This window comes from Mustela lutreola, chromosome 12 (genome assembly GCF_030435805.1).
Source record: "Mustela lutreola isolate mMusLut2 chromosome 12, mMusLut2.pri, whole genome shotgun sequence".
Classification (NCBI taxonomy): Eukaryota; Metazoa; Chordata; class Mammalia; order Carnivora; family Mustelidae; genus Mustela; species Mustela lutreola.
The window spans coordinates 30,538,806-30,553,921 of NC_081301.1; the positions used below are offsets into that span (position 1 = coordinate 30,538,806).

The 15,116-nt window shown below is 39.4% G+C and overlaps 2 protein-coding genes across 3 annotated transcripts in view; both read right to left on the bottom strand.

Moving 5' to 3' along the window:
• Window positions 1-1,532: 1,532 nt before the first annotated feature.
• On the bottom strand, window positions 1,533-14,751 carry CAVIN4 (caveolae associated protein 4). The gene is made up of 3 exons (XM_059141408.1): window positions 14,621-14,751; window positions 13,018-13,473; window positions 1,533-6,025 (listed from the first exon to the last, which is right to left on the bottom strand). The coding sequence occupies exons 2-3, from the start codon at window positions 13,423-13,425 to the stop codon at window positions 5,348-5,350; spliced, it is 1,086 nt and encodes a 361-aa protein (XP_058997391.1). The 5' UTR covers window positions 13,426-13,473; window positions 14,621-14,751; the 3' UTR covers window positions 1,533-5,347.
• TMEFF1 (transmembrane protein with EGF like and two follistatin like domains 1) overlaps window positions 13,936-15,116 on the bottom strand; it is an 85,694-nt gene continuing 84,513 nt past the window's right edge. For both annotated transcript variants that reach the window (XM_059141406.1, XM_059141407.1), the window contains exon 10: window positions 13,936-15,060. In XM_059141406.1, coding sequence (XP_058997389.1) covers window positions 14,976-15,060 — 85 coding nt within the window. In that variant the 3' untranslated portion in view covers window positions 13,936-14,975. The remainder of the gene's footprint in view (window positions 15,061-15,116) is intronic.

Consider the following 15,116-nt stretch of genomic DNA (forward strand, 5'->3'; position numbering starts at 1 on the left):
AAAATAAAATGGGTTGCCTCAGACCCCATCTTCAAACCCCTAATACATTTATGATGCCATGACTCAGATCTAACACAACAGACACCAGGGAATTAGATTTGCAACCACAGTACCCACAATGAGATTGAACCGTGGCAGCTGATAGGAGTTAACTACATAAACCTAGGTAATTGGTCTTGGTCAGTGTACCAGGTTATAGCAGCTTTTACTACAATGTCAGCTGCTTTGACACTGTACTGTCAATCACAGCTCTAACTGGAATCTTCAGGGGCCAAACAACGGATATTAGAAAAAAAAAAAGAAAGAAAGAAAGAAACAAAACACCTCCATTCTAAGTGTCAGGAGTTTTTCTTTGGACCATACAATGAGCAAGTAGAAATCTGGCCTTGGGCAAAGATAGAAATGGAAGAAGTTCTCACAGTAATTTAAACCTAAAAGACAGTACTGCTTCTCAAGGACTCTGGAGTCCGGGTAGATAGAACACACTTGCTAGAGCCAGGAAAGGACCACTTCAAATCAGGCTTTGCTTCAAACATTGGTGAGAATCATGATGGCAAGATTAGGCAAATCTCTAGTGTGGAAACTTATGGAGTATAGGCATGGCTTGGTATCAGGCCACGCCAACAGACCAGGAACCAAGGTTATCAGAGCAGAGAGTAAGAAGAGCCTCAGGAGAATATGGTCTTAAAATCCCTAGACAGGGGGCGTGTGGGTGGCCCAGAGGGTTAAGCCTCTGCCTTCAGGTCAGGTCATGCATGGTCTCAGGGTCCTGGGATCGAGTCCCACATCAGGCTCTCTGCTCAGCAGGGAGCTTGCACCCCCCCCCCGCCTGTTTCCCTGTCTACTTGTGATCTGTGTGTGTGTGTGTCAAATAAATAAAATCTTTTTTTAAAAATCCCTGGACAGAATATTATATTTCCTATCCCAATGAATGACACAGCCACTTGCCCAAGTTCCAGTTATCATTTTCTCCCCATCACAACCCACACCCCAAGTTTATCCCATCCACACTTCTGCTAATGTTATAGGGCAAGTACTACTCTCACCTAGGAAAACACAAGGGCCCTAGTAATTGGTCTCTCTGCATCTGGTATGGTAATAAGAGATCCTTTTGTAAACATAAATCATGGCACTCCATGGCTTAAAACCCATCAATGGCTCCTCTATAGCCTTTGACTAAAACCCAAAACACCTTCACACAACCTCCATAGCTAAATCTTGTCTTTAATTCTGTTATTTAGTTGACTCTTCGTTAATCTTCAAATAGCAAGTGAAGCATCATTTTCTCTAGCTTTGCCTGGCAGCCCCTAGCCCACTTGTTAGATGCTCTTCCTCTGTGGTCCCATCATCCTTCCTTAAATCTGAGGCTCCTATCACAACAGTAGGTTACCTAACTCCTCCACCAGGGGAAGAAGAACTTACATGCAGGAACCATGTCCTTCATGGTATTTAATGATAGCTAACACGTGGGAGGCTCCCCCAAGTGCTGGTGACCCAAAGAGGAATAAAATACAGTTCCTGCCCTTGAGAAGCATAGTCTAGAAAGCAGTTAAACAAATAAACTGGAAGACAATGTAAGTGCTATATGACTGATGTATGATCAGAATTCTATACAAAGCCCCTTCCATTTTTACAGTTCCATCATCTTACACACACCACAAGTCACGTTGCTGAATTTTTGCTTGACGGTCTCCCAGAAAACTGTAAGCCCAAGATAAGGGTTGAGAAAGTGCAAGGGAGGGGAGACACAGACTGTTCTATTCATCTCTGAATCCTCAGTGCCTCACATAAAAGCTGGCATATAAAGGTGCTATATATAATGAATATATATGGAGTAATTAATCATACCCTTCCTGGGTCGGGGGGGGGGTGACCAAAGAATGCCAAAATGAGGAAAATTGACATTACCACAGAACTTGAACGTCCTCTCCCAGAATGAAAGGGAGAAAAATGACAGGTGCAAAGGCATCAGGAGGCAGAGCAGTTGGGGGAAGGGAGGAGCTGGACAAGCACAGCTGGTGTTAGGAAGATGTGCAAAGTAAATTCAAAGCCTGAGTATATTCTACCACTCCACCCCGACCTCTCCAGGATCCTTGGATGTCCTAAGCAAATCACAGTGAAGAGGTACTTATCACAGGTCTCCTATTTACCTATGAAATACACTCAAGAATTCGGATCTGGTAAGGACAGTTATAAATCCTCACACATCACGTAACTCAGAAGTAGTGGGTCACCAGAATAATACACAAAATTCAGCCCTAAGACTTCTTCATTTTTCATTTACTACAGACCCAACAGGGTGCCCAATATTCAAACAGAATTGAAGATGAGACCATAGTCATTATTTCTCATAGTCTTGACTCCAATATGCCAGAACAATTTATCTTGGGAATGTAAACTGTCATTTTTTTAGTAGGGTTCAATAAAAGAAGCTATAGAAAACATGTCTCGGGGCGGAGCGGGGTGGGGGGTGGGGCTCAGTAATTTGGGCCTGGAATGGAATTGTAGAACGAACAATGCTTCTGTGAAATATTTTATGTAATAGAACCCATGCTCTTTACCTGATAGAGTTACAATGAACTTCAGGCTTTGTTCTAAACCAAACACTTCAATGTGGATAAAGGGCAAAGAATGAAGTCAAAATGAAAATACTGTATTTCAGTTTGTATTTTTAAATTTATGAAAACTTGTTGAAAGGAGACCACACACACATACCCCAACACATTCCCAGCAAGCTAGATTTTCATGCTCCTCTCATCGCTGTTTCACTCTTGGCCTGTTTTTTAATGAACGAGCCAGAACCAGGCCAGCGTACACTCTCCGAGGAAAGCCCCCAGACCTGCCATGCGTAGGAGACAAAGCCACACCACCAACGGTCCTTGCCGTTGATGTCTTCTGGATGTTGCACGATTTTGCCCCATAAAAGGAAAAAAGCTAAATCCCGCTCATGTTTTTATTGAATAAAGTGTTTAGAATCTAACATGTATGACTTCAAAAACACAGAAGAGTAAAAAAAAAAAAAACAGAAAATCTGTGTTGTCTGAACTTCTGAACTAGGGAACATTGACGAGAATGTTCTTTGCATAAAATGGCGATGTAGGATTGTACAGCCTACAATGAATAGACATTCTTTACATCAAGAAAACGGGGTGAAGAGAGAAACAATTATGAATGTGGAATTGAGAAATGCCCTAAATAGAGTGGAAAATGTCAAGAGACAGAAGCAATATGGAGCGGAAAATCCTAGTACAGAGAAAGAAGTATAAGGTTTCAGTGAAACTCTGCTAACATCCAACTGTGTTTCTGGGATTGTACAAAGTCTACCAGGATAAAACACTGACCAGGTTATAATGCTTTCCACATCAAAATTCAAATGTATCTCAATGGAAATACTCCATAACATCAAGTCTGGTGTATAATAAGTCAGTAAGGAAAAATTTTACAAAAATTCCTTGAGAGTTATGTTTGCAGTTATATTTTAGCCCAATTGATATTTATTCTGAATAGGGCCAGAAAAAAGAAAAGGCTTATAAACTTCTTATATTCTTCTTAACTTAGAAACATATCTATTATGAGAAGGGTTACTATATCAAATTCATGCCATGTTATCTGCATCCATTATTAGTAAAAATATTTACAAATAGGATACCAACATCAAACTTTTTAAAATTCAAATTTATTATGGCTTTCAGGAAATACGTGACGAGGCATCCAAGCTCTTTCTAAACTACATTTTTAAAATTGTTCTTTTCAAAGAATGTTGTAAACACTTTAGTGTTCAATATAAAAAGATGATTGAGATGCACAATTCATGATTTTATGTATTCATGCAGAGTGAAGAGGAAATGATGTTGAATCAAACTCCCAAACCCAAATATCTGGGTAACCGAGTCAAATACTTGAAAGCTGATTTGTGTGTGTCTGACTCTGTATCTGTGTATATTTGTTATCATTTTTAACTACTTTAGGAGCAACCCAAATTGATCTGAAAGCTGCCTGTCTAAACTCTTCAAATTCAACAATTCCATCATCTCTTCCCCATTATAAAACCAGAAGATTTAAACATACCAGAAGTGCAGAACCAGTAGGACCATTTCTCTCCTTAGCAATAATATCTACTTCCAGATTGGCTAGATCTAAAGCTAATGGTTAAGTGGAATCTGGCTTCCTCCCAAACCAGCTACAATGAATTCCTATGGTCCCTGTTTAAGACAGACAGGCCCTGAGGGGTTCACTCTGGAAAACAGAAACATGAGGTCATTTCCGAAACCCACTGCCATCAGGACAGACTTTAGAAAGTCCTCTTGAAGACACACAGTCATCATTTTATGCTTCATGCAGTTCAAAGATTGCTCTAGTCTTCTGTAGCTCTAAATCAAAAGAATATTAGAAAAGGAGTTTCCAGGAAACATTTTAAGACCCTACCGAAGGTTGGATTTTAGTCTTCAACAAAAAAGATGTCATCCAAACATTTATTTCATTCCTATTCTATGAAAAGTCTTTTGAAGACCAACTTTGGCTTCTGTCCAACTTAGGTCCTCAATGCTTGGTGCTTAAGTATTTTTCAGAAGGTATAATTATTTCAATTCTGTTCCTGAGGAACAAGTGGGGTTTGTTTTCTCTGGAGGTGCTCCCTGTTCCCCCCAGAATGTGTAACATTTCCTTTGATCGTCACAACAGTCCTCTGAGACTGGAGAGACGAACCCTCTCCATTTTACTGATGAGTTTATTAGCAGGTGACTTGCTAAATGGCGTGGTATAAGCAAAACTACAATGCCAGAACAAAACACTCGAGTCCAGCACTTCAGAGTTTTTATGCAAAAGCATCAAAAAGAGGTGTGACTACTAATTGACTAATGAATCTATTTGAACATGTGGATGATATAATCCCCACACGGGTTATTCCCTTTTGAGCTTGGCCACAACACCCATCTAGACCAAAACTGAGAATTTACTTGCAAATGATGGCTACAACTTTCTCCTTCATATGTTTTAGACACCAAACGCCTAACTGCCCTCACTAAGAAACTACTTTCCTCCTGGGCAAGAGAAAAGAACTTAAAAATCCACAGCTGCCATGAGAATGACTTAAAAGAGAAAGTTGATAGAATCGTATAAGCCCAGGGAAGAAAAAGGAATTCCCAAGGAAGTTATAAGGAAATGTATAGAATACTTGTGTTATCTTTAAGATTTTAAACATCAGAAATGAAGTCAGCCGTATCATTCATGTTTTCCTATGAACAAATGTAAATGACTATACTATGTCATCAATGTCAATGACTATACTATTTAAACTAGAACCTTGTGATTGAAGAGATGTATATTTATGTTTAGTTGCTCTTTATGATTATTGCTTTAAATCTAGCAAAAGAGATTCATCGTCCTCTACCTTCACTTGGGGTTTAAAAGTAACTTTCAAAGGCTCAGGGGTTGACATCGCCTCTCCTTCTCTGGGAGGATACGCTGCCCTGGCCTCCTCGCGGTCTGTTTCACTGAGCTCATCAGTGTAGAGCTCACTGATGGGGCCCAGAGACTCGCTTCTGGCAATGATGTCCACACCCATCTCCCTGACCTCCTCTGCGTCTTCCGCCACAGTTCGGTCTTTAGCTTTCCGAAGGCTACGCATCTTAAAAGCCTCCCTTGAGGGAGCTGCGTTAGAAATGGATTTCTTAAACCTTTCCCCTGACTGTTTCAGCCTCTCTCCCGACTGCCTTAACCTTTCCCCCGACTGCCTTAGCCTTTCTCTCCTCTCCGGGGTCACTATTCTAGTTCTAATTCTGTTCACTTTCTTGTCAAAATTCTGCCGTGTCTTCTGCATGTTTTCTTTGGAAAATGCCTTTTTTATATTATCAATACGCTCCTTGCCTGACTTTCTAAGCCTGGCAGATCTGCTTTCTTCAACATAATATTCTTCATCTGAAGACAGATCTATCGGAGGGTCAAAGACATCCTCTTCGGTCTCTTGATTCTCAGTCAGGCTTCTGTCTTTAACAATAGACAGGGATGTCGGACAGCGAATCTCCTCCTGGACGAGAGAAAAAGAAAGCACGTTAGGTATCAGTTCTTTCACCTTCTGGCCACGGCATGTCCATCTTCTCCACGGGCTGTGCACCCTCTGCCTGCTCCTTAACTGTTGGCTTTTCTCAGGGTTTCTCTCTCCTTGTCTCTTGTGGCTTCGTCTCCCCAGCTCAGCTGGAGCAATCTGATCCACTCCTCTGCTTGCCGAACCAATGGTAAGCACCCGCACAAATATTTTATCTTCACCTCTCCCCTCTCCTAAGATGACAAACAATTCTAAATGACAGAGAGATGTTACCTGGATGTAATAGACACACGTCAAACTTAACATTAACATACCAGGGGCCCCTGGGGCCGGGTACGCGTCTGTCTCTTGATTTCAGCTCAGATCTTTTTTTTTTTTTAATATGTTATTTATTTATTTATTTGAGAGAGCAAAAGAGAGAGAGAGAACTAGAAAGCACAAGCAGGGGTAGGGGCAGAGGGACAGGAAGAAGCAATCTCACTGCTGAGCAGGCAGCCAGATTCAGGGCTCAATCCCAGGACTCCAGGATCATGACCTGAGCCAAAGGTAGATGCTTAACCAACCAAACCATTCAGGGGCCCCTCAAGATCTGAGCTCAGGGTCCTGAGTTCAAGCCCCACACAGGCTCCATGCCAGACATGAAGCTTACTTAAATAAATAAATAAATAAATAAATAAATAAATAAATAAAATCTATAAAGCTTAACATCCAAAAATTAAGGTCTACACAGCATCTTCTCCATACCTACTTCTTTTCCTGGGTCTCCCAGCACCAACACCCCCTCTAGGTATGACCCAAATAGAAATCTCGGAATTTCAACCCAAGTATTTATTTCCTCTCCTTCTCATCCCATATCCAACAGGTCACCAAGCACCGTTAATAACACTGCTTAATAACCCCTGCCCCCTCCTCTTTCCTCCTTGTCTCTACCAATGTCTTAATTCAGGTCTCTGTCATCTCAAGCCTGAACTTATACAATAATACGTCTACCTCCAAAGCATAACCTAAGTATTTCCTGGGAAAATTTTCTAAAGCACAGCTCTGATCACATCCTTTCTCTACTTCAAAACTTCTGGGAACTCATCAATACTCACAGGACAGAATTCAGTTCTTTAATATGATTAGAAGGCTCTTCGGTTTGAGCTAAACCTACTTTCCAGTCCAGCAACATACAACCACTTTCTGCTCCTCAAACAGAGTGTTTTCATCTCTCCATGCCTTTGTATACTTTTATTACTTTTTTTTTTTTGCTTATTTTAATGCCTTTCATCCCTTTTCAGCTCTGTCAACAAAATCTTCAAGAATCAATTCAAATGTCCCCAATTTCCCCTCAAGAAGCTAATTCTTTTTTCAGTTTATACCAGAATGACATGTACACACCTCTACTTACAAAACTTAATCACTGTTTGAATTGAACTGGAACTCCACTCATTTGTCTACTGAGGCCTTCAACTAAATAATAGGTTTGATGAAAGCAGAAATGTGTCCTGTGTTTTACACCCAGTATCAGAGAGCCCTGTACATAGTAGTTATACTCAATAAATAGCTGTTCAATCAAATAGGGCATACACCTTTAACAGTTTCTAAGCACCTACCATGCACCAGTCAATGTTCTAGGAACTGAGAACCTCCTAGGAAGAAAACAGAGTAAAAGAGCTTATATTCCTGTAGAGAGAGATATAAACAAGTTAAATATGTAATCTGTTGGATGGTGATAAATGCTAAAGTGAAAAATAAAGTAGGGAAGGGGACTATACAGTGGTAAGTAAGATGATTAGAAAGTCCTCACTGATAAGATGACATCCTAGCCTACACCGGAAGGTAATGCACACATCTGGGAGGAAAACCAAAATGGCAAGGAAGGCAGTAGTATGGTGGGAGCAGAGAGATCAAGGGGCAATAAGAGGAGGAAAGAGAGGTAGTGGGAAGGCCAGCTCATGTAGAGTTCTGTCTCCAATAATAAAGACCATGGCTCTTATTCTGAGTTTGATACGAAGCCCTTTAATTTTAAGGATTTTATTTATTTGAGAAGGAGAGAGAGCGAGCGTGCATGAGCGGGGGTAAGGGAAGAAGGAGAAACAGACTTCCCGAAGAGCAGGGAGCCCAATGCGGGGCTCGATCCCAGAACCCTGGGATCATGACCTGTGCTGAAGGCAGACGCTGAACTGACCGAGCCACCCAGGCACCCCTTCCACATTTTTATCATGAAAATTCTTTTCACTAAACTGACATGCCTGAGAGGAAGCCCTCTTAAAAGTTTTGAGAATAGTGACATGATTTGACCCATGCTATGAAAGGATGGCTCTGTTGAAAACAGGTCCTAGCAGGTGAGATAAGAAGCAAGGAGGGCAGTTGGGAGACCAATGAGGTAAGTCAGGTGAGAGATGCATAAGGACGCTGGCAGAGGCCGTGGGGAGCAGCCTTACTCTGGATCTCCTGAGAAGGTAGGCGCTAACAGGACTTACTGCTAGATTTGGATGTGGAGTGTCAGCACCAAGGACGATTTTCGAGTACATGGCCTGAGCAGCAGAAGGATAGATCTCCCATTAACTGACATAGGGAAGAAAGCAGGAAAAGACACTGGAGGGTAAGGTTGGGATCTGAGATGTCAGGTAGGCAGCTGCGCTTGCAAGCCTGGAACTCAGGAAAGAGGTCTGGACTAGAGATATAAATCTAGGAATCATTAATGTCAAGAACTAACAATCATGAAACGAGATGAAAGAGACTCCTAAGAGACTGAGTGAATGGGTCAACACTCAATGCTACCCAAACTTCTCGGGGCCAAGGTACATTTCCAGAATATTTCAGATTTGGGGAAAACAACATATTACATTACATTCCCCATCAGACCTTCGGAAGAAACAATTCTGGGATATGAATGTGAATATTCACTCTAAGGTGGAATAAAGAGTATGAACAGACTTGTGCTATTTCTGATCAGTTTTGCCACCAAATGAGTTCAGGTCAATCCTAGGTCTTGCTACCCAGTACATTATGAAAACTTCTTTAGAAATTTCTGGATTTTGGTATTTGGACAGATAAATGGATTTCCAACGTGTAGATAAAAAAGAAGAGATGAGAAAGAACCAGAAAGGAGACATATCAGCCGGTGAGGCAGGAGAAAATCCAAAAAAGCAGCACCCCTGAAGGCAAAGGATAAAAAGTTTCAAGAAGAGAGGGAGGGACCAACTATGTCAGATATGCCAACGGATAAGGATGAGAATTTTATTTGGGAACATGGCAGACACTGGGGACCCTTGAGAACCAGCCCAGAAACACAGCTGCTAAAGAAACCCAAATACTGGGGGATTATTTATAAAACTAAACAGGCAAACTTTAAGGATCATGAGATTTAAGGGAACCCAGGAGTTAAAATTTCTAAAAGAAACTATGCTCCTATTTGAGATTCAGATTAAATCTACTCAATCAAAATAATAATAATAATAATATATAAGAAATAGGCTTATTCCAAAACCCATCAGCCTGACAGTCAAGAAGGTCCTTGGAACCTTACTGCTTTGGATACTTGCTTAAAATTAAATTCTTTGGCTACAGGATTGGAGAGTCTAGCAGCTTAAAAAAGAAGAAAAGACAGGTGGGCGTCTCATAACTCTCTGATGAATCAGTGAGAAGCAGCAAAATTATTCCTCTCCTTTCCTGACACCTGCTATAGGGAGTAGCTTCAGCAACAACAAGTGGGTTGGTATGGCCTGAGAAAATATAATTAGAATAGGAAGGAGCCAAAAAATAATTATTGCTTGGTAGGGGGAAAACCCTCACGATCTTGCTATGAAGGAATCAAACATAGCTTAACTCAGGAATCATATTCCATTCTTTTGAATTGCACTGATTATATAACGTCACCCTTAAAAACAAAACAAAAGTAGTCAGAGAAAGTACTTGTGACATGGATCTATTTGTTGCAATTCCTACTGAGTCAGAGATACCATGAATTAATGATGAATATACTGTAATAATAATCGAAGATTATGGGGTTGAGTTACAGTTGATTTCCAAATATTCTATCTCTTCTTTTTAGGATTTTATTTATTTGACAGAGAGAGAGCACAAGTGAAGAGGGAGGGAGGGAGGGAGGGAGAAGCGGGAAGCAGATTACTGGCTGAGCAGGGAGCCCGACCTGGGGCTTGATCCCAGGACCCCAAGATCATGACCTGAGCCAAAGGCAGACACTGAATCAACTGAGCCACCCATGCACCCCTTTATATCTTTTATGTAAAAGTCCAGGTAAAACGACTTTTGTAAAACAAAGCGAGTACTATGGTTAGGGTAAAGTAGCTTTGACTGAGTACCAAAGTAACCTAGCTAGGGGAATTTTTGAATACAGAAGTCCAGGGCCCATCATTAGGGAATGGCCGAACATCTCATTTGGTAACCACAGGTATGTGGTTTGTAAGCAAAATTGCTAGAAGAGATGGTATGACTGCGGCCTGCATGGGAAGGTCATCAAGGTGATAGTATGTTCAAAGAGAAATCATAACTGTATGAAAAAAAGCAGATAATTTTTTTAACACCCATGTCCAGGATTAGGCGAAAGTTCCTGTGGGAGATAAAAGGCCCATAAAGACTGTCCCCAAAAGATGTATCCAGGGAAAACCTTTTGGGGAAAAACCCAAATGGAAATGGAAGTATACGACAGCTGAATTACTCCAGCTTCAAGTTAATTTTAGTAGGACAGGTGATCTCAGTATAACCACTTATACATATCATCTATGAGAATGAAGTATAAGAACTAATTTTAACTAAGTACAACCATGTGCATACTGTATAGAGTTCTAACAGCTAATGAATCATCAAATCCATTGTTATTTGCCTTTGTCTTTTCTCTACAAGCTCTATAAAAGCGGCTGCTTACTGACAAACTCCGGCTTCCTCTGAGCAACCTAATTTCATAGAACCTTCACAGCACTGTATCTTACAAGGGACGAGATCTGACTTAAATTAGCGCCTCTCGGTAGCTTCTCCATACTATCTACTTGTTCAACTAATTATAGAAACTCAAAGAGAAAAATAGCAAGTTTCAGGGAATAAAGAGGTGAATATAGAAAATAATCTTAACTATTAAAAAAAATAATAAAAACTGTGTCAATAGACAAGAATAAATTTGAACTTCTAAGAAACTTCTTTCCTCAAGCCTTTGTAGATCTTGATTGGTACCTGGTCTGCTCTTTGCACAAATGTTCTCAGGAGAAATGGTAGATACCAAGAATGTTTCCTGGCATGCCCCTTGCAAGTGAAGGGTACAACATAACCCATTCCTGCTAATGCCCTTGGGAGGTGAACTGAAGAATGGATCCTACATTCTCTAATATCAAATCTAATCCCCATTACATATACTAACTACATATACTAACAACGGCACTGGCTTCTTTTTCTTAAATAAAACAGGTTCTTAAAAACCGATTCCATATAGGGGAAGGGAGGGAAAAATGAAACAAGATGAAATCAGAGAGGGAGACAAACCATAAGAGACTCTTAATCTCAGGAAACAAACTGAGGGCTGCTGGGGGGTGGGGGAGGAGGAGTGGGGTAGCTGAGTGATGGACATTAGAGAGGTTATGTGTTATGGTGAGTGTTGTAAATTGTGTAAAACTGATGATTCACAGACCTGTACCCCTGAAGCAAATAATACATTACACGTTAATTAAAAAACAAAAACAAAAACCCACAAACAGATCCCAAATACTACTCTGCCATTCCTATGTAACTTCATCATCAACAGAGCATGACGGAAACCTAACGTGTAGACAATGCTGTGGGGATTTGTGGCCAACATCCCTCATGTCTTACAAGTATCTGCCTACATAGTCCAACTGTGTTCTTACTTCGTTTTTACTCTTTGAAAATTTTTTCCTCTGCACAGGGATATCCATCCGTTTTAAAAATACACTGTGGTAACACTGTGTGTTTGTGTGTGTGTATACCAAAACTTCCCCCCGGAAATGTTGTTCTAGTTAATACTCAGTTACTACTTCCACCAGAATATGAAAGTGCGTGGCTTTTTTAACCCTTAGAACTCTGAGTATATGTTTTAAAACCTGAAAATACTTAAACAGACATAAGTGGAATTCTGATCTTTTATCTTTTGTGAAGAGTCTGATAATGACTTTCCCATTTTTCTTTCACAGGAGGAGAGTTCAACTTTTTCCTTTTGATTCGTAAGAGTTTTAAAATATATTCAGATACTATGCATTTTGCCATGGATGTGTTCCTACTTCAAAAACTATGAATGCCAAATGCAGCGTAATATGCTAACATAGCACAATGCACAATGTCACACTAAACTACATCAAAAAAGTGGAATCAAAAGACTTTGTAATCAAAGAGAAGCTATTACTTATATGACTCCAATATCTGTAAAACTGTAACAACCATAAAAACAATGGCCTGATTATTTGTTGAGTTTTTCTTATTATCATTGTAATCTACATATTATCACATGTAAAAATTCCAAAAGAAAAATAATATTCCTAAAAGTTTACATTTTACTGTTTAGGGCTTTTTAGGCTCTCTGTAATAAAGGGGAAAACCACATTGTGGGACTACAGTTCCTCAGTTTCTTTTTTTTATACAACAAAGAGGTGTTTTAAACCCGAGTCCTCTTAGATCTCTTCTAAAACCAACATTCTCAGTCTCCAAAAGGGCATCGTGCTGATATGGCTAATATGCTCAAAGAGCCTTCCCAATATTAAGTTTCAAAGGCAAGAAATAGCCTCAGCTATGATCCACAGTTCCTGTTACACAAAATGGTTGAGAAACTCCAAGTACTGATAGCATAGCACATTAGTCAACACAGACATGGCTTTATCCTGGGATTCTCCCTGAGACAGAGCTCCACTCCATGAATATAGACAACAGTTAGGATGGGGTGCTGGAAACTTCTCATATGACTGGTTGGCAATTCAAGGATGTTAACATTTTGCAGTAATCAAGCCAAACGAAGGTGCCAAGCTTACCTGGAATATTACCACACGGAATTTATTTTTCTTCATTATTTCCTCTTGCTTGGATTCAACTTTTTTCACGTGAACTTGTTGCCTCTCCACCCGGGCCTTCACGTCTTTAATGTGAGCACTGACTTTTCGAGTTTTCTCAAACAATTTGTTAATGACATAGCCTGTATTGCTGTGGGACTGTGACAGCTTCAGCAGGTCAATCTGGACGGACTTTATGGCATTTTCCATCTCTCTGTGTCTCTCCTCTAGTCTCTTCTGGCTTGCCTGCACACTGTCCACGATGGTGGCTACTTTGTCCAGCACGGTCACAATGGTGAGAGCAGCGTCTTGGTCTTCATCTTCTGTGACACTCGAGAGGCGATTCTGGTGGATTTTATCAGCATTTGAAGACGACCCATTATGTTCCATTTTAGTTATTTCTCAGTGAAAGATGTCCCACCACAATCAGTTCTGGCACTAAGAGTAAAAAGTTAGCTCGATAACAGGCAACAGGGTTGTTTAAAGGGTTGGAAACCCCACCCCTGGAGACTGGTCAAGTATTTATAACTACAAATACCCACACATGACTGTTCTGCAACATGAACCCTTGCAGAGCACTGGGTACTGTTCCAAACATGCTTGGTGACTGACTAATGGACTCAAATAAGTCTGTGTGCAGACAAGAGGAAAGCATTAAAAAAAAAAAAAAAAAAAGTTCCCAAAGCTGCCATGTTACTAATATTAAGCCTAAAAGCCAAATGACCAAAAAAGCAAATGCTGCATATTGGGGGAAGCTTCTGCCTTTAGATAATTTCAAACAGTATTTGTAAAAGCAAAGGGGAATTTTGAACTGAACTCTTTCTACTTACTTCACATACTAAATGTACTGATTTATCAGTAACAAGAATGTGGTAAATAAACACACCAAAACAGAGGCCATATAGTGAAAACATTATATTATAACATGCTTTTCCAAACAAAATATTAAAATTAATATTTAATTTTGAACATATTCTTAAATTCTACATGCATATACCTAAACTACATGTTAAACAGCTGAATACATTCTACTCACACTTCAGATCTTTAAACACCAACAATCTATTAATATAGCTATTACTACAGGACAAATTTGGATAGAGGTCTTAGATAATTTTTAAGCTCACCTTAAGAGCACCAATCATTAACAATCATTTTTGCATTTTATTCACAAACACAGATACAATTTGTTTATTCATGTTAAAACAAATATTTTCTTAAAAATGAACGTGTTTTAAAGTAGTTTAACTGATAGAGGAGGCTTTATTCCAATCTGTTTGTTAAACAGACACTTTTCACAGTATCTAAATCTACTTTCCAGTGATTCGTTCCATCGTTGCTACCAGATACTTTTCCAAATTATCAGAATTATTTTTTTTCAAAGAGAGGAATAATCAAATTCCAATCCATACCGCTTATAAATATTTTACATCTAACACACACAACTTTACAGTTCATGCGATAGGCAGTGTCTAAAAAATCAGTTACTAAATCTCAAAAACATTTAAATGTCTATTTAAACACAGTGTCTTCTAGATTCTTTGTCTTTTTTTTTGTAAGAAAAGTAATCTGTAAACATCTTTACCTTTAGTTCATGCTTGGTCATTTGTTGTGGTCATTGTGGAATAAGTGGGTATGACTTTATAACCATTTGTGAAGTGGTCCATCTTTGCAAAAATATTACATTCCATGGGTAAAGAACAAGTCTTAGAATTATCATGTGGTATAAATTTGTGAACTCAATTTCTGTATTTAAAAACATAAAACAAAGACTACTAAACAGTCCAAAACTGTTGTAGCTGAATATTCTAAATACAAGCCAACAGTACTACACTAAAAATGTCCAAAAATAAGGCCTCTGAAATAAATATTTCCATTCTTTAAAAAAAGACATAATAAATGTACATCACATGGTTAGTGTACATATAAAAGTCATCAGTTTAAACCATTCTGGATGACGTATCTGAAGTAAAATGACCTAGGTTTTGCTTCTGTCGCCGTCCTCTGTTGTTTTTAGGGCATTTTCTGTTGAGTTAAAAAAAAAAAAAGATCATTTTGTTTAAGGTATTTCAAATGTTTCC

Coding starts and splice junctions, on each gene's coding strand:
- CAVIN4 (XM_059141408.1), bottom strand. CDS start 13,425: ATGGAACATAATGGGTCGTCTTCAAATGCTGATAAAATCCACCAGAAT. Junction 6,026..13,017: donor TCCGTGTGGTAATATTCCAG/GTAAGCTTGGCA, acceptor TCTCTCGTCCAG/GAGGAGATTCGCTGTCCGAC.